The sequence below is a fragment of the Epinephelus moara genome, chromosome 15 (genome assembly GCF_006386435.1).
Source record: "Epinephelus moara isolate mb chromosome 15, YSFRI_EMoa_1.0, whole genome shotgun sequence".
Classification (NCBI taxonomy): Eukaryota; Metazoa; Chordata; class Actinopteri; order Perciformes; family Serranidae; genus Epinephelus; species Epinephelus moara.
The window spans coordinates 8,917,778-8,944,126 of record NC_065520.1 but is presented as its reverse complement, the minus strand read 5'-3'; the positions used below and the strand labels follow the sequence as shown (position 1 = coordinate 8,944,126).

At 42.2% G+C, this 26,349-nt stretch overlaps 1 protein-coding gene across 3 annotated transcripts in view; it reads left to right on the top strand.

The window, feature by feature from the left end:
* The window catches only part of LOC126401928 (vang-like protein 1), a 67,214-nt gene extending 40,865 nt beyond the window's left edge, over positions 1 to 26,349 (top strand). For 2 of the 3 annotated variants that reach the window (XM_050063490.1, XM_050063491.1), the window contains 6 exons: positions 8,503 to 8,934; positions 9,487 to 9,662; positions 19,926 to 20,086; positions 22,983 to 23,130; positions 23,289 to 23,523; positions 23,628 to 26,349. In XM_050063490.1, the coding sequence (XP_049919447.1) occupies positions 8,503 to 8,934; positions 9,487 to 9,662; positions 19,926 to 20,086; positions 22,983 to 23,130; positions 23,289 to 23,523; positions 23,628 to 23,888 (1,413 nt within the window). In that variant the 3' untranslated portion in view covers positions 23,889 to 26,349. The remainder of the gene's footprint in view (positions 1 to 8,502; positions 8,935 to 9,486; positions 9,663 to 19,925; positions 20,087 to 22,982; positions 23,131 to 23,288; positions 23,524 to 23,627) is intronic. The other variant, XM_050063492.1, reaches the window with a different exon arrangement.

Here is a 26,349-nt window from a genome sequence, read left to right as displayed (position 1 = left end):
ACGCTGTCCACGGTTTGAACAAAGGTGGTTTTAAATGGCTATGAAGAGCTCTTTGGAAATGCATGTTGTTATATTTTACACATCTCGCCTCCCAGGAGTGAGCAGAGTGCACTTGTTCGTGCTCTGAGCGAGGGGCTTTGTTTGCAGCCCACTTATAGAAAACAGGCTTTTAGTGGATATTTGATTTACTGTGAGAGACAATAGCTGTTATTTATACTCTGGCGGAGAAAGAATGCAGAAAATACTCAGTTGAAAGCTTTGTAGATGCACGCAGGCTGTTAGTGTCCGTAGCCAGTGTGCTATATATACCTGCAAACACACACAGACAGTGCTGTCTGAGCATCTTTTTGGCCTGGTATTTGTGTTTGTCAGTGGACAGAAATGAGACTGGTTAGCTGGTAATTGTAGTTCTGAAGAATTTTTGCAGGTCGGTATGTGCAAAATATGTTGGTTTAACCACAGAATGAGTTGTTATTACACCTCGGACCAGAATAAAATATTGCAAGCAATTGTGGTATTTTAGGCAAAAACAGCTGCTACCGTCATAATTTATCATCCAAAACACCCTAAAGGCCTTTTGAGTGAGGGCCCATACCATCAGGAAATCCCTCCAATCCCGACGAGCAGTCCTGTAACGCAATACGATGCATCCGAACAAGTGCCTGTGTGCAGTTCGAATGCCTTGCTGGATGTGTTTAAAGCTCAGCAGCTCCTGTATCATGTTGCAGCAATTAGTTTCCAGCCTCGCCAACATTTCATCAAAGAAATACTTTGATGGCACATTCTGCGTCTTATCTGACCGCTCTCGCCGTGCTTTTGTGACTGCTCTGCTCAACTGTTTTTAATGATGCCGTGTCCTTTCCTCCTCTCCTCAAGAGTTGGCGGCACATGTTGCTGTTACGGATGCTTGCCACAGTACTAGATTACTGCTCCTTTTAGACATGCTTTGGTTTTCTCCCTCGCGTTTTGGTTTTGCAGGTGACTGCAGTGCTAAAGTATCAGTTTATCAGTGTGAAGATTGAGTGTTGATGCTTACTGTGCTTCATTCACTATTAAAGGAATAGTTTGAAAACTCAGGAAATAGTTAGGTGTTTTCCTTGCCAAGAGTAAGATGAGAAAGATTGATAGCTACCATAGACATGTCTGTGCATTATTAGATATACAGCTATGGTCTGGAGATATTTATCACTACTGTGCAGACTCTGGCTCCAAAAATGCAAGATGGCAGTGGCCATATCTGTAAATTTTGACTTCATGTTTGAGCAGTTGGAAGAAGGGGAGATGCGTTACCAATCTTTTTATAGTCTCTGTTCCAGTCTTCTAGATGATATTTCATAGAGATGAGACAGACATGAGAGAAGTCTTAATCTTCTTATCTAACTCGAGGCAAAAATATGATAAAATGCATTTCCCTAAATGTCAAAGTATTTCTGTGAAGGGGGCTACTGTATGGAATCTCCTCTCCTCTCCTCTCCTCTCCTCATGTTTAGTGGTATGTCAGAACACGTCATATCAGATGTTTCCATTTTTCAGCTGTTTAGTCTCACCCATAACGCCTCAGCTCCTCCCAGATCAGAGGAATTGCTTGTAAAACCTTGTCTGGGTTGAATAAATCACTGCAGACGTAAGACAAGAGTAGACCTGACAGGTGTTTAGTTTAGGTGCGTATATTCATGACGCATATGTAGTGGTGAGCGAAGGATTTCACTTGTGTGTGGTAATCCCCTCTGGCCCTTGAACTGCCTCTGGCCTTACTTTCCCTCCCATTCAGGATCAGTCCTTCTCCTTTAATTGGCTGTCTTGTTACAGAGCATTTCTGCTGGCCTTCTCCTCTTTGTTCCCTCCCTCTCTGCTGCGCCTCTCTGTTTCACCTGTTATCATGTGATGAATGGGACTGGGCCTCCTGCAAGGCTGCTGGTACTGAACCAGATCAGCCTGTGGTGGTTGGTTAATCCCGTGAAATGTGGGTCACTAATGTCTATTTTTAGTCCTGCTGGCTGAGGGAAAGCCCAGGTAGAGTAGTAAGGATCCAACAACAACAATGGCCCAAATTTCATTAGCATTGAGTCAGGGCTTGTAGATGCAGAGCAGATGAGCACAGTAGAACTGTAAAATAAGAAACCAAAGTATATCAGTATGCACTTTCTTAACTCTCCATATTGACATACATTTCAACTGGCCTATATACTTTTCAGCAGCCCCATCTGGCCACCTCTATGGGACATTTCTGGGGGTGCCACTGCCTTAATAATGTGTTAGTCAGTGAAATTTAGAGACACTTTGATGGAGTTTTTAACATCTGACAGAGCCGGGCGTGCTGCTTCCTCCTGCTACTGTCTTTGATGCTAACTCTTCATGCTAAGCTCAGCTAACAGTCTCCTTCAAATTGAATTAGTTTGATTGAAGTGGAGCACTGGAAAACCAGGACTCAGCTCGACATCTCATCTGTGTGATTTGCTGGAAAGGTGGCAGTGTGTCGGAGAAGGTTGCGTCTCTGGCTGCAGTTAATCAGCGTGATCTCATCCTTAATCGTCATATTTTGCTGCTTGGGCAGGAGCCTCTGCGTTACTATAATGATGCGTGGGGCAGCCTTTTGCATTGTATCTTGAAACAGAAGGGGTTGGCAGTAAGAAGGGGTCTTCAGTTAAGTGTAGGCCACAAAACTACTTGGTTATGGTCAGGAAAAGATCACAGATGTTGGTTAAAAGCAGCTGGTCTCCTGGGTCAAAGTCCTGCGCTTGTTTGATCCATCCACCTCCCTCAAGCCCACACTAAGTGAACTTTCCTGCTCTTTCCTGCCCGGTGCATCTCACACAAATGCTAAACCTCCTTTTGTTGATTAATGAACTAATTATTTACTTGATAAATTGGGCAATTATTTGTTCTCTAGAATGTCAGCAAAATGCAGAAAAATGTCCATCACAAGTTCCCAGGTTCTGTGGTAATGTCTAGAAATGTCTTGTTTTCTAAGACTAACAATCCAAAACCGCAAGATATTAAAGTTGCAATCTCAGATGACTCAGAAAACCACAAAATATTCACAACTGAGAAGCTGGAACCAGTGGATTTTTGTCATTTTTGACATCTACATTTCTGCCATGTAACAAATCATTTCAGCTCTAGTTGCCGCATCACTCAGTTTCACCCTGATGTGTTTTTCTTGTTGTGTGAAACTGGTGATAGACTCGTTAAAAGAGTCCTTAAGCAGCGTGTGATTCAGAGGTATGAAACAGGGGCGGCGAGCGATGAGTGTTGATGAGTGTAGGCATGAGAAGCTGTGACTCATGTCTCCCATGGGTGTTCTCGAGGTACACTGTGGTCAGAGACACACTCTTCCTTACAACTAATGCCTATTGATTTCCTCTCTCACACACACATACACAGAGCATGCTTGTCTTCACCAGCGAGACGGTGGTCAGACAGGATTACGATTTGAGAATCTGTCAACAGTCAAGATGCACTGAACTCGACAACATGTGGATCAGCTCTTCCTTTATTTACTCACTCAGATATTAATTTATATATTTGACATTAAAACATTACAGCATGTAAAAGGACTTTGTTAAAACAAAATATCTCCGGCGCTGCTGTGTAACTGCTGAGGCATGCTAGTTGTCATCCCTGATGATTTGTGAATCTGCATGTAACGGAGGCTCATGGCTCGCCTTTTGTGGAGCACTTATCTCTGCTAATACAGAAAGAAAATAATGAGGTTTTGCTTACTTTTGTTCTCTCTGGGGGATAATTGCTTCATGTGAGTAAAAGGCCTGTTGCGTAAGTCTCTGTGGAGAGGCTGAAGGCCTCTTCAGTCCGCCTCGCACATTATTAATGAAGTGGCTTTCACTGTTCGGTTTCAAAAGCAATCTCCATTCCAAGTGACCGGACTGAAATATGCATGAGTTATGTTTGTTTGTTTCTGTGTATGTTTGTTGCATTATGTTATTCGATTTTTTTTTTTTATCTGTCATATTCAATTAATCTCCTCTGATTCTCAAGTTAAACACATAAACTTGCAGAGCTGATCCAATGATATGTAGTTGTAGTGAAATTTGTGTTGTCCTCACTTTGTGTGTAAAGAATCATAAACTATAATGATACTGCAGCTATTATGCATGTTTTATTTTATTTTTCAAAAGAGGATATTGGGCATACCTGAGGAAAAAGTGTCTATACTTTTAACTTCTGAGTGGGCATTTCCCAAGGTTGTGTCTGACTGACATCTGCACTGCTGACCAGTGCACGTCATGGAGCGTAGACATTGAAGCAAAAAATATAATATAAAAAAAAATAATATCATGATATTTGGGGGGATTTTGAAGATAACGATAATTAGACTATATTCTTTTAAATATGTGTTTTTAACAGCCTGAGTTATAGCTCATTAATTGTTTCTCATGGATGATATTAATGGAAAAATGTTCTTAACATTTCTTGCTGCTTTTTTACCTGCTCTCTCTGTTTGACTCTGGTGACGGCCTTTTGTAGCGTCAATTCCGGGTCCATTTGCAACTGTTCAGATAGGCGTTTGTCCCGCAGACTCACCACAAGCCTGTCCCTCACCATCTCATCATGTAGAGACCCGTAATTGCAGTGCTCCGCCAGGCAGTGCAGCGCCGTAATCAAACTGTCGGCCGTCTCGCCCGTTTCTGGAAGCCGCTGATTAAACTTTACTCTCTCAAAGATCACAATCCTGCGATTCTCTTCTGCTTGCATCTCCAATCCAGAAGCAATGCGGAATCTGTCGAAGCGTTTAATCCATTTAGGCCAGTCTTCAGCCTTGAAGGTGGACTTTTCCGGCGGGGAGACTTGAAACTGTGCCATGTTGCCGCTTCGTTCAGCTGACTGTGGCTAGGCTAGGTAGCTCCGTAGACAGTCTTCCGGTACTGCAAACTTTAGCCTGACAGGCTGGGACCTATCACTACAGTTGACCCACGTCTTCCGAAGCTGCTGGAGCATCCGTGGGCGGATGTGTTGTCCCAGTGTTGTCTCGCTAATGTTTGTTTAGCAGCAGGCTGACCTGCCGGGAAGGTGCCAGTGAGAGATTATGTGACCACCTAGGCGTACTGCGGCGTGCTGCTGCACGCAAGTTACGTAACTCTTGTTCAGTGAATGTGTGGGGTTTCAACCTTTCAACGTGTGTTTTCAGTTGTTTTTGTGAAGTCATTTGCATACTCGATAACGTAAATTTGCACATCGTTAAAACAACAATGACGATATTATCGTTAACGATATATATCGCCCACCCCTAGGCTGCATCCCTTTTTTGGGGATAAAAAGCCAAAGATCCTGTTAATGTTAATGCAATTTGACATGTGTCTGGATTATGATTTCAAATGTCTGTGTGTATTTATTTCCTGTCAAACAAATGTTTGTTTTATAGACATGTCTAATAACTGTTTAGCGACCTTGACTGTGCATGTGCGATACCTTAGGTCGATCACGTCCTTTCAGTCGTTCTCCGACCAGGTGGATTAATGACCCGACACAGTGGCCACATCTGTACCAAGTGTTGTCTGTCAATAATCAACCTGTTAATAGCCAACTGATTGATCTAAGATGAGATTTAGCTGGGGATGGCAGTCAGACGCTGCTGTACTATATGACTGTAACGTTACAGCAGCAGCCACCGACTCAAGCCATCCATCAGTCGTAACTGTCACCAGCATCATGTAGTGATTTACCACACTGACAATGAATATTCACATATCTTATTTGCCTTAAACCTCAGTGTGAAAGTCTCCGTTAACCTTTGACGCAATGACTTTATTCTGCATTTTCCTGTTTCTCTTTTTATGTGAGAGTGGGGCGGGCCTTGGTGATGACGTGATGCTAGTCTCAGAGCCATTAAGCTCTACCAGGATCTTTTTGAGAACTTGGCAGGAGAACAGCATATTTTAATTTACTGTTGGCAAAACCAAATACACAGCAACTCTCCAGCATATCGTTATTAATTTAAACAGGTTTTGTTAACAGTAGAAATTTGGAGCCGTGTTTCAACTTGCTCTGTTTTACACTGCTGTTGTCTACGTGGATTCTGGATTGTTTCCACTAAAAAAGGGGATGTGATAATAAGAGCCTACTCTGGATGAACTGTTGTTGGTCTCATGTATAGCTTCCACCTGAATAGTGGAAGCTAGTTAGCCTTGCTTCACTTGCTCCCAGCACCTACTGAGTTATCGACAGCTCCCACACATTCTTGCTGCCTGCATTATTCAAAGAAGGGGGTTTAGCTAGCGATACCTGTCTCTTTTTCAGTTGTGGTGATGGTTAATGACCAGACTGTCAAAACTCACAGCAAAGAGTAAACCTTTAACTCCAGCAGTCTGTGTGTTACTCAGTTATTTGTGTCATGACATGGCGTAACATATGGTGTCACAGAGTAATGTACAGAAGGCTCAGTGCTGTCACTACAGACAAATAAATACTCGATGTAAAATCTCTTCTCTACATTTAAGTCGTACTGCAGGGAATTATCTTCTGATTGAATCGTGATCAGTTGGACTTAAAATCTTTTTGTTGTTGTTTTTGTTGTTTGTCTACTTTTACTTGCATGAATGGATAAGATGCAGACACTGTCCCCTCCAGCACACCCAAATGTCAGGTCATGTCCCCGCGGAGACATCTTAACATCTTTACTCTTTGACCTTTTGAACCCAAGTCATGCATTCCTCCGTCTGCCTTACAGCTCATGAGATCGGTCACTCGTGATGTTTGGCTCGTTCTACAGCCGTGCAGACAGTGAGATGGGTATTTTATAACCGCATTGTCATGTCAGAGGTCAGATGAAACTGAGACAGTTCTCAGTGCTGGACCTCATTTCAAGGGGCTGTCCGTGGAATCGTTCACCGACAAGTCAACAGTTAACATGTCGTCTCCCGTGAAAGACGGTGCTGCCATGAATAGAAAATGTTGCATCATGTTTAAGGCTTTCTGGATTTCATCGATTTTTGTTGTGATATAATTGGAATTTTTTTTTTAAACTGCTTTTCACTTTGACATTAAGTCTCGCCAGCTGTAATAATGCCTTTAAGATGTTGGAAAAAAATTGTGGAGCAAACATGAATTTACTCTTATTTTCTGCCCATCCAGTATATGAGTGTTTGCAGTATTGATTTTCTGTATAGTAGTGAGAATCCTATTATTAGTATGTGAGTATAGCTTCGTTCTGGCTTCAAAGACAACCTGAGCATACTGCCTGGGTCCTCCCATTGTTCTGCTTCATCTCACTCTCTGCTGTTTTAACCCCTGAGGCCAGTGGGATGTTCTCCGTCCCAGTGCACCACCCTCCTCCTCCACTCCTCCAACCCCCTCAGCCTAAAGTGATCATAATGCATCTCCTCTCTGCCAGTGTGGAGCGAATGTCATTGATACAACCCTTAAAACAGGATTCACATTGCATTTTGGTAACGGTGACTCTGGTTATTAATTGTTCTTGTAGCTGATGGCAGTTCATTATCAGTCCTCTCGTCGCTGGCAGGCGCAGCACTCAGCCGTTCACAGAGCAGCTTGTTATGACTGCTGTGTAAAGAGTTCTTATCTTTCTCATTCTAGCCGCTCCGCTGCGACACCGCTGACCTTCATTATCTGCGGATGCAGTCAGAACCAGACGTCAGCGTTTAGCCCAGTTGGCAGCTCGCTCTGTTTACTTTTGCCACTTCCTATCTTCGAATCCATTCTTTCTCACGTGCTTGGAAATAACCTCCCATGCTTTTGTCGAGCTGACGTCAGAAGCAAAAAATAATGCAGCTTCACACGAGGAGCCCCAGCTATAGGAAAATGTTAGCCAGTGTTAGATACCAAACAGGGTTCCAGGAGGAGTTCAGATAAAACCTTTCTCTCCTAATATTTTCAATCCTCTGATGCCGTCTCTCACATTTCCCCCCTGAGCTGAGTAGCTATATTGGGATCAAACCCCACTCTACCATTGTTGTTTTGTTATTGTGCATTTGCAGACTCGCTGAAGTCAGGTGGTGCATCTCAGTTCCTTTCATTCTTCCTTCTACTGGAGATGTAAGGAAATCTGAGATATGAGGAAGCACCTTTGTAGTAAAATCATCTGAGAGATCATCAGATTCTTACGACGTTTGTGGATAAGCTGATCTCACATGACAAACACAAAATGAAATACTGAATGTACCAAGACCCTAAAATTCCCACATGACTTGTGCATAGAAGTTAATTATCATGTGGGAACAAGTTATTATCTTATGGGAACAAGTATTAGTATGCATTTGGAAGCGAAAGGGAATAAATCATGCACATACATCTACATACATACATGAGAAAAATGTATATGACAGATATGCATATGACCCACACAGCTGCATGAAGAGGTGTAGAATGTGATCATTAACACCTACATGTTGAATGTAAAATTGATGAGAATTACAGGTCTTTAATGACGGCAGACCAGATCTGTTTCTGTTTCAAGAAATGAGAAATGATAGAATATGAAAGCTGTATCTTAAATGCTTCTTTGTTCCCTCCTCTTCGTATTTCCAGGATGACAACTGGGGCGAGACCACCACGGCCGTCACAGGCACATCGGAGCACAGCCTCTCTCAGGAGGACATCGTCCGCATCACCAAGGACCTGGAGGACAGCGTGGGGCTTGATTGCCGCCGTTACTTCACGCTGACCCTGGCCGTGATCCTGGGCCTGCTGGTTTTCCTGACGCCGCTGGCCTTCCTGGTGCTCCCCCACCTCCTCTGGCCGGAGAAGCTGCAGAGCTGCGGCACGGCCTGCGAGGGCCTCTTCATCTCCGTGGCCTTCAAGCTGCTCATACTGCTGCTGGCCGTCTGGGCACTCTTCTTCCGGCCGCCACGGGCCGGCCTCCCACGGGTCTTTGTGTTCCGAGCACTGCTCGCCGTGCTGGTGCTGCTCTTCGTGGTCTCCTATTGGCTGTTCTACGGAGTCAGAATACTTGACTCACAGGTGAGTTCAGCGAAGGGAATTTTGGCATGACATATAATAGCTCTCATTGCTTGTAAGTGCACGCTAACTAAAAATATACATGGAAATTCAAGTCTCCAGACACACACACACAAACACATGTTTCTAATAGCAGTGGGAGAGGTCTCATATAGTGCAGACACATTCATATTAATGCCTCAAGGAGCTCAAAACACAGATATTTGGTTTCTACAACACTGTGTGTTTACTGTGTGAGTCATAATTTAAAATCCCTGTTGGTCCCTCATTCAGAATGCATGTATGAAAACACAAAACATGCAGAGAGAAATAGGGGGTCTAGGAGCTTGCAATCCTTTGAAATATATCTAAATATTAATATGCTCTACATCTTGTCTAACATGTGTATGATCTCCTCACTTTATCCCTGCAGGAGTATTTTATGCACTTTGTTTGTCTCTGTGCACATAATTACTGCATTTGAATATAGTCTATATTTTCTGTTTTGTGTGTGTGTATACTTAAAATATGTAATTAAAAGCTACAAATAACTCCTTATAAATTCATTGTCAACAGGACGAGAACTACCAGGGCATCGTGCAGTACGCCGTGTCACTGGTGGACGCTTTGCTCTTCATCCACTACCTGGCCATTGTTCTGCTGGAACTGCGGCAGCTTCAGCCGTGTTTCTCTGTGTGCGTCACGCGCTCCACTGATGGCGAGATCAGGCACTACAACCTGGGACAGCTCAGGTGAGTTTCAACTTCTAATGAAACTTCTGGTTTCAGCTATCTATTGCAAACATGGCAGATGTGTTCAGTGATTTGTGTTAATGCTTGGTCCTGTTATAGGGAGTTAGCATTACCTATCAAGGCTCAGAAGTTTCCTAAAACAGCTGGTCACTGTAGTTTTAGCAAATGGTACTGTAACAGGAGATAACAGTGCATTTGTTTGGGACGATTTGTAGCCTTGGATTAATCTGTATTTGTTACTCTAGTGAGTAATTGGAAGGGCTGGGGCAATATGTTTACCTCTTGATTTGATTCTTTCATAATACTGGTGCTTATTAAGTTTGCATTGCAATTCGATGTCACGATTAATTGTGATTTTTGTTTACTTTTTTAACAGTAGACTGTCGGAAAAGGTTGAATCATACACTTTTAAAGACTGCGTATCATGAGGCATATTTCCAAAAACAATGCACATTACGTGTCAGCCAGTTTTTCTGACTTTTATTTTAGCGGTACAAAAAAAATAATAACTGTTTTTCTGATCTCATTTTTGACCGTTTTATTCCAGTGAAGCACTTTGTGACCTTGCTCTGTAAAAGGTGCTGTATTCAATAACCTTTACTTCCTTACTTAAATGTACATGTACAATAGAATGAGTATTTTTTTCAGAAAGTAAACCTAAACTGCTACATTCAGCTGTTCCTGCAGTCTTTCCCATTCGTTATTTTTTTGTGGAGACTGCCACAATATCAACATTGACCACCACTTAATGATTTATTGATTTTTTTTTCCTTTTTTTGTGTTTAAAATGGGGAAAACTTTATTCAATCGTAGAGCTGCATGCAACGTGTTGATTCACACCGCCCCTCACTCTCTCTCTCTGTTTATAAGACCACAAATGAGACAAGAATTAGCTAGCTTGTGCAGCTACCAGTCTTCACCTCACTCTCTGCCGCTAGGACACTTTTTGTCAAGAGGAGCACAGGCACAAGCCCTGGAGACAGAGCAAAGCAAACTTTCTGTTGCTGCTGTCACACAGATTAGACCCAGCCCCCTGTGACTAATCTGTGTGACAGCAGCAACAGAAAGTTTGTTGATCCAGTGGGGAGTTTGCGCTTGGTTGGCTGAATTAACGTCACATTGCTCAAATATTACCACAATAACTTCCACCTCCGCATTTGAATTATATCAATTCAAGCATGAAAGAAAAAAAAATCAAAAAATAAATTTGAATACTTCAGTAAATCTTTTTTTGTCCGGCCCCTAGTATTTGGGGCAGCAGGACAGTGTTTGTGCAATAGATTCAAAATAAACTACAGTGTGTGTGTTCATGGTAGTGAGGGCACATGTCATCCAGTGCAGCAGTGTGGCTTATTGATGTGTCTTGTACTTAAAACTGAAAAGACATGCAGGTGCATATTCAGATGCAGTTGTTACATATTTGGCTGTGTCTGATGACTGTAGAGCAGTCGGCAACACTGTAAGACCAAAAAAAGAGTTAACGTATGCTGTTATCATAGTGAGCAAGATAACAAAATACCCAGATGACCTCTGTGCATGTAGAGATTGAAGACAGAGGGAGTAAGAGGAAGGGACAAGACAGGAGGTAAAGAGAGCTAAGTTGATGTGAGGGACACACGAGGAGAACGTGGGGGGATGAAAGGGAGGGAAAAGAGGACGTGTGGGCGAGATGAAGGCAGAGGGAACGATAGAAACTGGGACACCTCAAGTGAGAGAGATGGGAGAGGAAGAGGGAAGTTACTGGTTATATACTCATAAATTGGAGGAAGGAATTGATACAGGAAAGAGCAGAAAGTGAGGGATGTGCCTGAAGAAAAAGAGTGGTGATCAAGTAGAGAGAGTGACTGAATGTTAAGCCAGAGATGGAAGAAAACACAGAGACAAGAAGGCGTGCAGACAAAGTGGCTGATAGGGAGAGGAAATCGTGCCAGGAGAAAAAAGGAGAGGGCGGAGAAGACTTCAGAGAGGAAACTCCTCAGAAAAGAGCTGCAGACAGAGGGCGGAGGAGGCTACAGAGGGAAGACCCAGGAGACCGAGGCAGGGAGAACGCTACGGGAGGCAGTGAAAGACAGAATAGAGAACGAGGGATTAATAGTTAATGGGAGGGGAGTGTTGAAGAATCCTAAAATGTATGTGGGAATGAAAGAAAGGAAAGGTGTGTGTGTGTGTGTGTGTGTGTGTGTGTGTGTGTGTGTGTGTGTGTGGGGAGTAGACCAACCTGGATTTATGACCTTACTGTCTCTGAGGAAAAACAGGAAGATCTCATTTTTAGCCAAACACAGCAGCTCTGTTGCTCCCTGGTATCAATACACAGCCTCCAGCCTCACATGTACTCCTGCTCACAGGCAGCTCATAAAACTTGATGACTTTATGGATGGCCCCGCTTTTATGACAGGATGGATGAAATATGATCCTGTGTCTGCTCTTACACAGGGGTCTGTATCTTTCTGTAGTTTTGTAGGTAGATTGTTTCATACTGAATGTGCCCTGCCCTCACAGTATTTGTCAGGACGACTGCAGCTGAACCCAGCTCAGGAAAAGAAAGTCACAATAGATTCAGTTAGACTCAGCAGGGGACAGTCAGTGTAATGGTGACACTAATAACTCTGGTGTCTGCTACTTGCAACAAAGCAACTGGACTGAATGTCATCTAAAGTTTGTATTTGGTCCAAAAATATCTGCTTTTAATCAATGTCTGAGCCCCATATTAAAATCACATTTTGCCCCCCAACACAGGACCACAGCTAATAAACAAAAACATCTGATTGACTGACACTTAACTGCACGATTGGCACCCTGAAAAAGTTGAGGCCAGCTCAGCTGTGATTTGTATTTCATTTGTCTTGCCCCTTGTGACAGCAACCATGTCAACTGATGTTTTTTTAGCTTTCTGGCAAAGCATTTTCAGATGACCTGCTGCATTTATTTATTTTAAGAAGGAAAATGATTTTCTCAGCCTATTAAGGAATTTTTAGTTTAAATATGACTAAATTTATACTTTGTACATTGGAAATGTGGATTTTGAATTCACGTTACTAGAATACAAGTGTTAGTGTTAGAAGAGGACATGTAGCATCACATTGATCCAGAGGTGTGGACTCGAGTCACAAATTTGATGACTTTAGACTCGACTTAAAAACATCATAACAGATTTGGGAATGGATTTGGACTTTTAACACCAATGACTCATGACTTCAGGTGGACTTGAACTATTTGACTTGAAAATACTTGATTTGTTTCCCCAAGCCCAAAGATTAAAAAGTATGTTAGCGAGCAGTTATGCCCATCGGAGGCCTCCACGTGGGGAAGGCAGACAGGATGCTCAGCCAATCAATTGGTCTGAGTTTTCTTAGAACCATATGAGAATGGTATAATTATGAGGTTTTATCTCTGGTGGAATTCACTTACATTTCAGTGTGCCATCAGCTTATTAATAGCATTTTAACCTAAACAAAGAAAATTTCCAGAAAGTTATGTGTCACTTTAATTCTCCAGATCCACTTAATTTGAACCAATCAGAGAGAAAGAGAAAGATAATTTTGGGCATGTAACTATGGGAAACTTACAGGTCAAAAATTACAGATGAAGATAATTAGCTTGTTTTAACAAATAAATACAAATATTTAAAAGCCTTCACAATTTTTGTAAATTCAGTGTATTATTATTCTGCTGTTAAAATGGCATTACATTTGGTAAAAAGGGCATTTTGACTTGTTAAGGGCTCGAAACTCAAAGTCTTGGGACATGAGGGAAAAGACTTGCTTGTGACCTGCAAACAATGACTTGTTCCCACCTCTGCACTGATCTCTTTGGCATGTTGTTAGCAGTGATGACTTCAGTGACATCAGTCATTTATAGTTAATTGGATCAATTATGCACTGCTCATACTGTACAGCTGAACTTTAACAGCTGGAAAGTGTATCGATATCCATATCAATTTTCTGTAAGCAATAGAAACAGGTCAGACAAGTGTGTGTGTGTGTGTGTGTGTNTGTGTGTGTGTGTGTGTGTGTGTGTGTGTGTGTGTGTGTGTGTGTGTGTGTCATGGTCTGGTTGGTGTGTTAGCCGGCTGCCTTGGGGGTGTTGTCCTTTGTAAGCTGTGCCATTCATCCTGCTTGGCCAGCAGCAGGCCTGGCCTCGCTCTGTTGTCCGTCTGTGACTGTAAACACACAGCTAATTAGTGCTCCCTGCAGACTGGAGCGCAGCATCTGGTCAGCCCGAAACACATGCATGAACACGCACAAACGTCGGCACGTGTGTGTTTGTGTTTCTGTGTGTGCGCATGGGTAATTGTACCATATACATGTAAATGCACAAACTTGAACAATGCACCACACAGAGAAACCCAGACGTAAGTGTGTGTATTTTCTCAGCCAGTCTCTCATGTATCTCCGCTTCTAAGAGGCGGCGGCTGCTGCACACATTCCTGTTTCTCTGGCATCCATCTTTTGCCTTATCATAATGGGGACCCAGCCTGGGCCCTGGGGCCCTGAAGGCTTGTCTCTGTCTGCCTGCTCTTTGATGCCAATCTGAGGGCTGGAGGAAGCCTTTTTTGTCCCCTTGTCAGACCAGACATGTTGAATATGAACACATTCCTTCCAGCCAGAGAGGGTGGGGGTTAAACACATTCACTGCTGGGAACTTCCCAGTTTACATTCCCTGACCGGTTGGTCCTGAGCAGCAACATTAGAGAGTGGTCAGCTACCTTGGTCTGAAGGGCAGCTGGTTTAAGAAGTGGTCTGCAGTTGTTCTTGATCTCAGAGTCAGATGCTGCTTTACATACTTTATATACTTAGTGTTTTATAAACTGTTTACACCTCTGTTTGTGTATTAGGGACATCAGGTTCGGTTCATTTTGATTTCATCAGCCTGACACCCACTAACAGGTCCTGTAACTAACCGGAACACGGGTAGGCAAATGTGAGATCTAATGCACTCGCACTGTAGTATGTCGTAGATTCAGATTTAGTTTTGACTTGCATCATTTTCTTTTTTACAGCTATTTAATTAGCATTGTGGGAGGAAGCCTGAGGCCTATGATCTTTATTGCCAATGACTGCTTCTCTGTCACTGTTGTACATGTGATAAAGTACTTAAAGATCTAGTGTGTAGGATTTGATGGCATCTAGCCGTGAGGTTGCAAGTGTTTGGTTTGTCCAGTCTGGGCTACTGTAAAAACAACATGGTGGACTCAGTGGACGAGGACCCACTTTGTATGTAGATAGAAACAGGTCATTCTAAGGTAACGACAACACAGCGATTCTTTGTTCAATTTTATTCTAACTTGAACTTCACTTGCGTACAGAGGCCAGTGCTGCTGCTTGGTTTTAATGGTCGTGTCTCGTGTTTGCTCTGCTTAACAATCGATTGGCGTTGCGAAGCAGCAGGAGCTCTGACTCAGCACTTACGCAAGTGACCACTAAACAATGGTCCTGTCTGTCTGAACGCATTAATCTAAGAGAGGGCTTGAGTTAACCATGGCAGTCACTATCAGTCTCCTCGCTGCCCCTTTGGCGGAAATGAGTGCTGTCTCCAGCCTTGTTAAATGCACCCTCTGTCTCTGATGTGCTTGTTTTCCTGCAGTGGTGACGCACTGTTGCTGAAATCATTCAAGTTGGTTTCCTCCTGAAAACAACACGAAACACAAATCTATTAAAATGCTGCAATATGCTTGTTATCTCTTAAACCACTGAACCGACACATAAATCAACAAACCAAAACACACAAAGCTGCCTCCAAGTGACAAAAAGATGTCAAGCTGCAAATTAGATTTGACTGTTTTGTATTCTTTTAAGTATTATTAATGAAGTCAGTCATGTGTACAACCTTCAGGTATTCACTGAAATATGTAAAACCTGTTTATCAGAGCCTTTTTGGAGACATTACATCCTTGTTTTTACCATTTTCACTCTAAGTTCTTCCATTTTCTTAAGATGTAATGAACCTCTATAAATGAACATGAACAGAGAGCACCTATTCTCACAAGTCATGTATTTTTAGTAAACTAATCTAAACATCTGTCTTGTAACTCTGTTAGCTGATCATGATGTTACTGTCTTGCACATGTGACTGTCACCAGATGGCAAAGCAGTAAGAATGAATGATGTTTTAATGCCTGGGGGGGGTTTGGATCTGTCTGCGTTATTTCAGATGACCCATCACTTAATGTACGGTTTGTTGTGAGGAGGGAATTGAAATCACAAGAGGTCAGAAAATATCTGAAAGTGCTTTCCTCAGTGGCTCCAAGGTCTGTCTGTGATCCTCCCTTGGGATAATAGGAGGCGCATGCTAAAAGCTAGCATGTGCTGTTGTTCGTGTATATTGAGTTAGCTCTCCACGTGGCCTGACTGAAGAATGACAGGACACAGTGAGGGCTCAAACACATCCACACATCCACACATCCACACGCAGAATGAAAAGAGCCCAGTGTTAAGCAGTAAAGTCGTGTTGTGCGTCAGTTAACAGCTGTCAACATCTGCTGCGTCCCTTCAGCCAAATGCAGGAACAGAGCTCTTGTGGCATCACAACAGAGTTGTAGCAGCTACTAAATCCCCCTGTGGACTGTGTGCTGCTTTAAAACTAGTGTGCTAGTTTACTCCATCAGCTGCCGGTCATACCAGACCAAGTAAGGCTGTAGTAGCAAAACCTGCGAGTGTGTTGAGTTCAACAAGGGTGTGTTTGTGTGTGCTTATGAATTTAACTTTTCATTCATAAGAAGAATAATGTGTTATTGCATCTGTCATTATCGTATAATGTAGCTCACTGCCAGGAAAACAGCGGCACTATATTATAAAGAGATGATGATTTATGTCAAATAACACATAACGTGTGAAAACACCCAACTTGTGTACAGTAGGTTTAATAGTGCTTTGTTATGAAGGACAAGACCTGGCATGCTCTCTGATCCACAGTGTGAAGGATCTGGATTTTGGCTATGGCCACTGCTCCTTTTTATGCTTCTCACTCCTTCTCTCATCACCTCAAATATCAGTTCCTCTTATTCAGTGTTGACAGAATATTTTTTCTTTTTTAAGTCTCCAATCCAAATTAAATATTGTCTCATGGATAGACTTTTTAATCCAGTCACAACTTCATAAAAACAAACAGAATCATCTTAGTCTTGTGTCCAATGAACTTTTGTCATATTTAGTCAACCTCATCCTGTCTGGGCATTTTAGTCTCATCTTAGTGTAAAAAAATAACAGTCAAAGAAATGTGCTGACATTTTAGTCCTTTCGTCATCCAATTACATAGAACACTTCACTCAATCATTTCGTGCCAAAACCAATGATTTTGTTATCTTAGTCAAACTTATTTCACAATAGATGTAATCTTATCATTATCTGATGAAGAACAAAGGTTGAATGGTTAAGAATGCAGCTTTGCTTAGAGAGCCTTGCGGCCAGATGGTGTCAATTTAAGGAATACATTCAGACATTGAACATGTTCTGATAAGCATAATTATTTTTAACCGATACAACTTAACAGCTGGCCCGATCTTTCTAACTATTATAAAACAATGACAGTTGTACAGACCTGAGCCCTGTTGGTGTCATTGTTACCTTAAAGCTACAATTAGTAACTTTTTTAACAAATATGACAGCAAAGTTGTTGTTTTTTTAATAACTGTCACTGTATCCTGACAGTAGTACATAAGGCAGATAATCTGTCATCATCAAGAATCATGGAAAACAACTTAGAGCCGAGGAGTCTCGAACGCAGCTGTCAATCATGTCAATCGCTGCTTATGAACTGAGGTCAAACAGTCAAACTAGGCAGCTCTGATCAAATATGAATCCAGATTCTGTTACTACAGTGCCACTTTCTCACCTCAAATGTTTCCAGAAACATAATTAAGCGTACTGTTTAGCTGTAGTCTCGCTCACCAGACGTTTCTCAAGAAAAGAAAGGTCTGGCTGGGCCGACTCTCACTTTAAGATTGGAGGAAAAAACGCCCCGGCTGCTTGTATTTCTTTCAACCATTCACAGTCGTTCTGGGCGGTGCCACAGCAACGGTGCACTTGCAAAAATATTGCCAGGGGGAAACAGGTTTTGGTGTAACACGCCCACAAAAATATCGCCTACAGGACGCGAACCATGGCAGAAAAATGGCTACATCCCCGCAAGATCAAACACCGCAAAAGTTGGTAAAGGACGAGTTGAAAACTGCTACACAACCAGAGGTGGTAGGGCGGGACTTCAGCGGGTGGCTCGTTCCGCTCAATGAGAGGCTGATCTATGCAGCGAACTTCAACCCACTCAGACTAGTTTAGCTGTCACTCAGGGGTCGCGTTAACCGGATATTCTCGGTCATTGACCGGTTTTTTACAACAATGACCGGAAAATCTGAAGGACGTCGGTCATTTTGATCGGTTGCAATTACCACCCCTGCCCACTTGGCGGTGGAGTGCACAGTCAGTGGTTTAAGTGGCTGCCGTTTTCACACTGCAGAGAAAAAGTCATTCATCTGCTTCATGTAGCGTTGTTAACTTAACGGCCTGGACACACCAGATGCGTTAGTGCCGCAGAAGTCCTGCGAGTATACTCGCAGGCGCTTGACTGTCCACACAGGCAGCGCATTTCTCTTGCGCTCTCCGCGCCCGTTAAACATCGACTCCACTCATCTGTTCCCGTCAGTACTTGTTTTTTCACTTCAACAGGTCATTTTATGTTCCCGTCAGTACTTGTTTTTTCACTTCAACAGGTCATTTTAAACATGGGAAAGTCCATATTTTAATCGTTTTTTATAACGTAATAAGTTAATGACAATTTGTCATTGCATGTCCATGTATTGAGCGTGTTGGATTAACACTGAATGAATAGAGCATATTGTTCTGACCATTTTATTTATGTAGTCTGTAGGCTCGGTGACACAAAATTAAAATGACCGGTAAAAATAGATTATGACCGGATTTTTACGACCCTGTCTAGCACAACCTCTGCTGTAACTTGAGTTTGCTCCATTTGGTGGGCAGTGCCTCCTTTTCTAAAAAAAAAAAAAAAGTCAGGATATAGTGGCAGTTATAAAAAAAAACTAACTGCATCATATTTGCAAAACAAACACGTAATCTGCTGTAGCCTGAGTAACTCTCAGTCCCTCTGACTGTCTGACTGTGTGCTGCCAGTGTAGTCCTGATATGGTGAGCATAGCACAGGACACAGAGATGCTGCTTTGCAAAAAAAAAACAATATAATATATTGTCTATTTTTTTGTCAGTGAAAATAAAGAGAGATTTTAAGAACGTTTTTATTTTTGAAACTACATTTTAGTCTTGTATTTTATCATCAACAATATTTGCATGGCTTTGTAGTTACTGTTTAATGACGTCAGTGCTGTCTTGTCGTCCTGTTTTTGTCATGGTAAAACAGGTCATTGACAAATGTATTTAGTTTATATATTGTTGACTTAATTAACACTGGTGACAAGGAAATGCAGAAACCTGATTAGCTGTTAACAGGAGCTGTAAATGAAATGAATGAAGTTCCAGTGAAATGTTGATCATGTTCCTCTCAGTGTTTCCATTAAAATGTCTTTCTCCATCCGTCTTCTCTTCCTGTTCCCCATGTGATGTCTTATTAAGTAAACACTGTGTGGCTGACCGTCCATTTCCTTGTCTTTTCAGTAGGTTTTTATTGTCTGGCTGTGTGAAAAGTGCTCTGGCATGTCGTTCATTCTGTGTTTTTGGTGTCACAACATAACGGAAGTTTTCCACAAAGGCATTAATTTAAGTATTACTGTCAGATCTTTTAGTTCTCACGTGGTGACTTCTTGTTTCACGTTCTGTCCTTCCCCCACTTTCTGTCTATAGTTTTAGTTTCTCTCTTCTTTAATGTTTTATCATTCTGTGGATGAGTTGATATGTGGGAGTTGTTTAATTGTAAAGTGTGAAAATAATTCACATTTTCCACCTGAGAGCCACCACTCAGCACATGATACACGCCGTCCTCTCGAAATATGAGAAGGATTTTTTCAGCAAGTTTTTAAAGAAAGCCAAAGAGGTCTTTTGGCTAATACGTCCTTCTGTTTTCCCTCTCCTATCTGCTTTGCTGTCTGTCTTTATTCAGTAACAACAGCTGCAGAATTACTGCAGAGTTTCTTAGTGTTTGGTATTACAAGTGAAAAACGTCCTGCAGCTAATTATAATGTGTGTCATGTTCTGCTGTCTTTAGAGCTCAGCCTTTCACACTGGCGTAGAGCTACCTGGATTTTAACTTGAGTATTTCCCTCGGCTAAAGCTCATCTCTAATTCCTCTCCTCTCCAGCATTCAGCGGGCAGCTCTGGCCATCTTAGAGCACTACTACTGCGACTTCCCAGTCCATAACCCTGCGCTGCTTTCCGCCTCCAAGTCCCGCGCGGCCAAGCACCTGGCCGGCCTCAAGGTCTACAACGTGGATGGTGAGTTCCCAGCAGCCCCGGCTGAGGGTGAGTGGGATGGTCTTTGAACTCTTTGTTGTGTCTGTGTCAGTGCTTTGGTTTTACTGTGAGTTGTGGTGTGGTGGTCAGATTTTCCCTTCTAATGATAGAAAAATATACATGATAATTTGCACTCTGTATATCTGCTGTAACAGGTTGTTTGTTTATAATGAATAATGTAGTGTTATTAGCTTATTTGATATGTGCCTCAATACACCCTGTGGTACTCTGTCCTCTCCTTGTGTGTCTCTTTACACTGACGCTAACCCTTTAAGATGTCTTTAGAGCTAAACTGAAAGCCTACCTTTTGGACAGTAAGTAAAAGCAGCGCTGCTATTAACTAAAGCACGCTCACTGACTGCTGGTGTTCACTTCATAAAAGCTACCCTTAAATCTCTATCCACGTCTGATGGCCTTGAAGCTGAGCCTCCTTTCACACTGAAGTAATGTCACTGAGTGAAACACACTCACTAACACTGTGGATCCACTCCTCTTCACTCTTTGCATGCCACGGGTTGATGAAATAAGTTCAAAGTCGTCCTTACAACAGCTGGCAAAATGTAACACAAACCCTCTATATTAAATTATCGCTCTCCCTTAAGTGTACTCAAGCTTCATGTAAGTGCACTAACTTGACTCCCACTTTGTTTTTCTTTTTTCCCTTCTGCCATTTGTCTCCCTCTTTTCTCCTGCCTCCTCTTAAATGTTAGTGGGAGACAGTCGTGGAGATGGCTGATAAATCAATAGCTATTACGCTGCTGGTCCTGTCATTTCTCTCTCGTGTCTCATCCTCCTTCATTTTCATCCTGCAGCAGTTCCTCGGGGACCTCTCTCCTTCTCTCCCTCTCCCTCTCTCTCTTGTCTGGAGCTTTTACTTCCCACTCCTTCTTTCTTTCTGCAGCCGCACAGACATTGTAATAAATAAGCCGAACTCAGGGACAGACAATAATCTTTCCTTGATTAAAAAGTGGTGAAGCCCTGAGCACAAAGTGGCTGTAACACTCAATTACACTGCATTCAAATGGATTCAGGTGATTTTATGATGTCTGACAAGCTATTTGGGCTCCATATTGTTTTCTCAGCTCTAGATACTGGGATTGGAAATGAATCCCAGTGGATAAACTGTGTTTTGCAAGAAATCCTCTAAAATATGGGAGATTTAAAGTGCCTACATAAAATCAAATCAAACAAAGTGTAATGCAATATATATTTACATATGTTCTCTGACAAAACTCAATGACTTTAGTTACTAATATGTCATAATGACACAGTTAATGCATACATAAAAACAGAATACCTATAACAATTTGTATTGTGTTCAGACGTGGGCAGTAATAAGGTACATTCACTCCATTACATGTACATAAGTAACGTTTTTGAGTAGATTGTACTTATAGTTTTAATGCAGCAGTCCTTTTACTCATATTGGATTTGCTGATTGATTTGCCAAATCATGTAATGTAGGAGACAGTAAGCAAAGAATGCAATTGAAACTTGTATTTACTTACTGATGTACTTCGATAAAGAATAATATTAAAATAATATTCACGTGGGAATTTAGTGATCGCACGAGAGATATTCACACTGAAGAATATTATCCTCGTTTATATGTAAGAGATTTTTTGAGGTGTATATGTAGAAGATTTTCTTGGTGGACATGTCGAATTTTCAAGGTGTATATGTAGGAGATAATCTAGGTGTATATATAGAAGATGATCTAGATGTATATGTAGATTTTCTAGGTGTATATGTAGGAGATAATCTAGGTGTATATGTAGATTTTCTAGGTGTATATGTAGAAGTTTTACTAGGTGTTTATGTAGATTTTCTCGGTGTATATGTAGGAGATAATCTAGGTGTTTATGTAGATTTTCAAGGTGTATATGTAGGAAATAATCTAGGTGTTTATGTAGATTTTCTAGGTGTATATGTAGGCGATCATCTAGGCGTATATGTAGAAGATTTTTTTTAAGGTGTATATGTAGGCGATCATCTAGGTGTATATGTAGATTTTCTTGATGTATATGTAGGCGATCATCTAGGTGTTTATGTAGAAGATGATCTCATCATCACTAATTGACTGTAAATACACACGTGTTTAATTCTTTAACTAAGTTGTAACAAAGTAACAGTCAGTATAGTTTTTGGTAACCAAACAACTGATTGTATTTCACTTCATTACTTTGTTTGATTTGTTTTTATTTAGGCTTTTTAAATCTTCCATACAAAAAGTAGTTAAACAAATTCTAGGTTTACCTGCTCCTGACATTCAACACGAGGCTTTCAGCATAATATATCTCACCAGTAAATCCCGTCTTAAGTGCAGTAATACCACAGGCAGGGTGTGCTGGAAACTCCCTCCTCTCTGCCCATGAATTATTCTGTTCATGCACGATCCCTGCCCCGCATTAATAATTCACCAGCTCTGCCTTCTTTTAACCTGCATTAACATCAGGCGGGGTTCATCAGCAGCCTCCTATCCTAATCCCAAAAATGTAAACTTTTGAAGTTGCCGGAGACACTTCTTTAATTGGACGCCCCGTGCCTCCTGAAGGCACCGAGTGGCAGAGCAAAGGGAATGTTTGAATATCAATAGCCGTGTGTGGGTGAGCAGTGTGTTTTTGAGATTTTCCAATGATCACAGTGCCCTGAACAATTAAAAGTTACGACTCTGTGTGGCTGTTCACGTCAGCTCCCGTGGTTTTATTATTGCTGGTGATAAAAACAAATGGACCGTGGTTTATGTGCATCAATAATCTATCCCTCCACTCTAAAATCACATTGCACTTTATGTCATCACCAAGGATTGCTTCGTTCCTTTACCTTCTCTAAGGCTTGAATTTTGAGATGAAGACACACACACACATATAGTAACCCTTCCTGATTTATTTATTTGACATGACAGGCCCAGGGAACAACGCAGCAGCAGGACTGGCCCACTCTCAGTCCAGAGCCATGATTGCAGCCGCTGCTCGTCGCAGAGACACCAGCCACAATGACCTGTACTACGAGGAGGCAGAGCACGAGAGGCGTGTTCGCAAGCGCAAAGCACGGTAATTCATGCAGGAGTTCTAGAATTACTTCAGACATTTGTGGAGGAATATTTCAAGGGGTGTAAAATTGCCATGTTTGAGTTATGTCATATCGTAAGATAAGTCGATAAAGTATTCACTGTGACAGGCCTAACTTTGTTTGCTGTGTTTCCTCCCAGACTGGTGGTGGCAGTAGAGGAGGCGTTCACACATATCAAGCGCATGCAGGAGGAGGAGCAGAAGAAGGCCCCAGGGGATGTGATGGACCCTCGAGAGGCAGCACAAGCCATCTTCCCATCCATGGCCCGCGCCCTGCAGAAGTACCTGAGGACCACCAAGCAGCAGCACTGCCACAGCATGGAGAGCATCCAGCAGCACCTGGCCTTCTGCATCACCAACAACATGACGCCAAAGGTCAGACGTCTTACCAAATGCATTCAATTCAATACTACATGAGCTGACTTTTTCTTCCTCTCAGATATAATGAAAGTGTGTCTGTCTGTATCTCTTCCATGCAGGCGTTCCTGGAGAGCTACCTGACCCCAGGCCCCACCCTGCAGTACAGCCGGGACCATTGGCTGGCCCGTCAGTGGACGCTGATCAGCGAGGCGTCAGTCACCAGCGGCCTGAAAGACGGCACCATCTTTCTTCTCAAGTGTGTGGACTTCAGCCTGGTGGTGACGACAAAGAAGATCCCTTATATCCAGATGTCAGAGGAATACATCGACCCCAAGTCACACAAGTTCGTCCTGCGGCTACAGTCCGAAACCTCCGTGTAGGACTCCAAACTTTCTTCTTTTTTTTTAACTCCTCACCCTGTTTTGTTGCTCTCAAATGTTTTCATTTTGGGTTTGCAGTTTTTATTTGTACTTTTTTGGAATTTTTATATATTATATATGAATCTATATATTACACTCATGTTTGAATATATTGATCTTTTTATGTTTGATTTGGATGAAATCAAAAGAAAGAATTGAGCTCTCGGACACCTCGGACATGGTTGTGTGCACATGCAGTATGTGTGAGTGAATGTTTGTGTGTATGCGCGTGTCATTTTGTGTGAACACAATCACTTGTTCCTTTTCCTGTTTGAGATGCTGGAGCCAAACAAGACGGGAACAGTTGAGGTTCTGAGGAGACTCTGTTGTCTCAGTCGGTCCTTGATTTCCGTGGGACAGACGGACAGACAGCCAAACCACTAAGGACTACGATGGTGTGACTTGGATTTAGACATTTGAAGCCTCATGGAAACACATGACACATATCCTCCCTGTGCTGATGTCTCGTCTACAGCATTTGAAAGTATCTGGATGCTCTTTTGGACGTCAACAGATTCTCAAAAGCCAAATTAAATGCATTTGACAAGAACACTATAGTCAGACTTTGCATTCAGTGCACATTTATGTGTGTTTATAAATGGGAAGAATACGCCTGAATAGATGGAACACATGATTTCAGCCTGCTCTGAAAGGATTTCCTCCCCTATACTCTTCTCATCACGTCTTCAGGGCACCTGCAGAGCTCCGGACAAACACTTTTCTTGACAGTTAAGATGTCAAACTCTGACCCGCCTCATGTCCTGCCTTGGGCGTACGTACAGTAGCACCCTGCAGTGCTTATTCTATCAGCCAAAGTGGGACACTTTGAGCTGTGTTGGTGCACAATTCATTTCCAGGTGCAACAGAGCAAAATCAGAAATATTTCCACTCCAGTTGGGAACAACACACTCATGCCATGTTAAACACGGGGTGAACTCCCAATGATCCGGAGCATAAGAGGTGGATGCATGCTCAGAAACATTTGCCCTGCCTCATCGGTTCAGTAACCTTCTCAGGGCTTTCATGTCTGCCGTATCTGCCTGACACGACGGAAAGGGAAGGCAGCGAGGCGGAGAGACAGAGCCACGATGTCACAAATAAAAAGTACTACTGATTACTACATTGCAGAAAATCTAAACACTGTAAATTCTCATTTAAAAGCTGGCGTTCAATTAAGCTTTGCATGAGCAGGTAAAGGCTACTGCAACAGCTCACATGATAAATTTAGTACAATGTTCATTTCCACAGCACTAATTCTCATAGTCATGTCATGTCTTTTGTTACTGTTTTGGTTGAGAGACCCCTTGCAGCAGAATCTACATTTCATTTTACATTGTTTGGAGGCAAAGAAGAACAGGTGACGAGACTCTTCATACTGATATTAGTGCAGTGGATATGGACGTTTTACTGAATTGATCAAGACACCAGGACAGATGTGTCTTTCCGCCACTATTTGAGAATTTATGGTATATAAATTATGATTTAATCTCCCAGGGCTCACAGGGTTTGCTTGTGTAACTAGAATACACAAGAGATGATGAAGAACCAACAGAGTTTGTATCTACAGTGAGAGCTGCAGCAGGGCGGAACCTCCCTCTTGACTGGACCGTCTGGTTTTCCTTTTCTACCTTGTCCCACCTCTGTTGTCTGACAAACATGCTCACAGTGAATCCCTCGAGGTCAGAAGGGATCTTTTCTAATTAATTCTGTCACCTGATGAATCATGAATCTCGTGAAGCCAGAAAATTACAGTTAAATGAAGCTAATGGCACTAAAATGACACTGTTAGATCACACTCGGTATATTCACCAAAGTGGTTAAAGAGCCACACTAAGCTCATGTGTAACTCGCTCAAAAAGAGAAATATGTCATACTGAGAATATCCTCTATGAGCAGGGTTGTCCCCTGCTGCCCCCTGGCTGGTAAACCTGATACTGTCGGGTTGTCTACCTGAGGGCAGCAGCAACATGTTTCATATAAAACATTTTTCATTTTCGCTGTAAACTAACTGTTCAACAACCCGGGAATAAAAAAACACTCCTGCTGTTTCCTGCAAACGGCAGACATCTTTTTTTAGAACAGCTGCCACTGGTCACAATTTGTACCTACTGACAGATGAACTTTGTATGATCCCAATGTGACTGTGCCTCCTGTTTTTACACTGTATCTATTTATGTAAACAAGCATGTGTGTATGTATGTGTGTATGTATGCCATTCCAGTTCACATTACCAGCCTTTCCCCCCCTCTCCTCCACATTACCACCATCTGTCATGCTGTTGCCAGGTTACACTCCTCTGTCATGGTTAGGTTTTGGTTGGACAGCTCTATGATGATGACGTGACATTGCAATGTAAGACATGTTTCAGTTTCACAGCATTAGCATTCGTAAAAAATAAACATTTTTATGAACATTTGTAAAA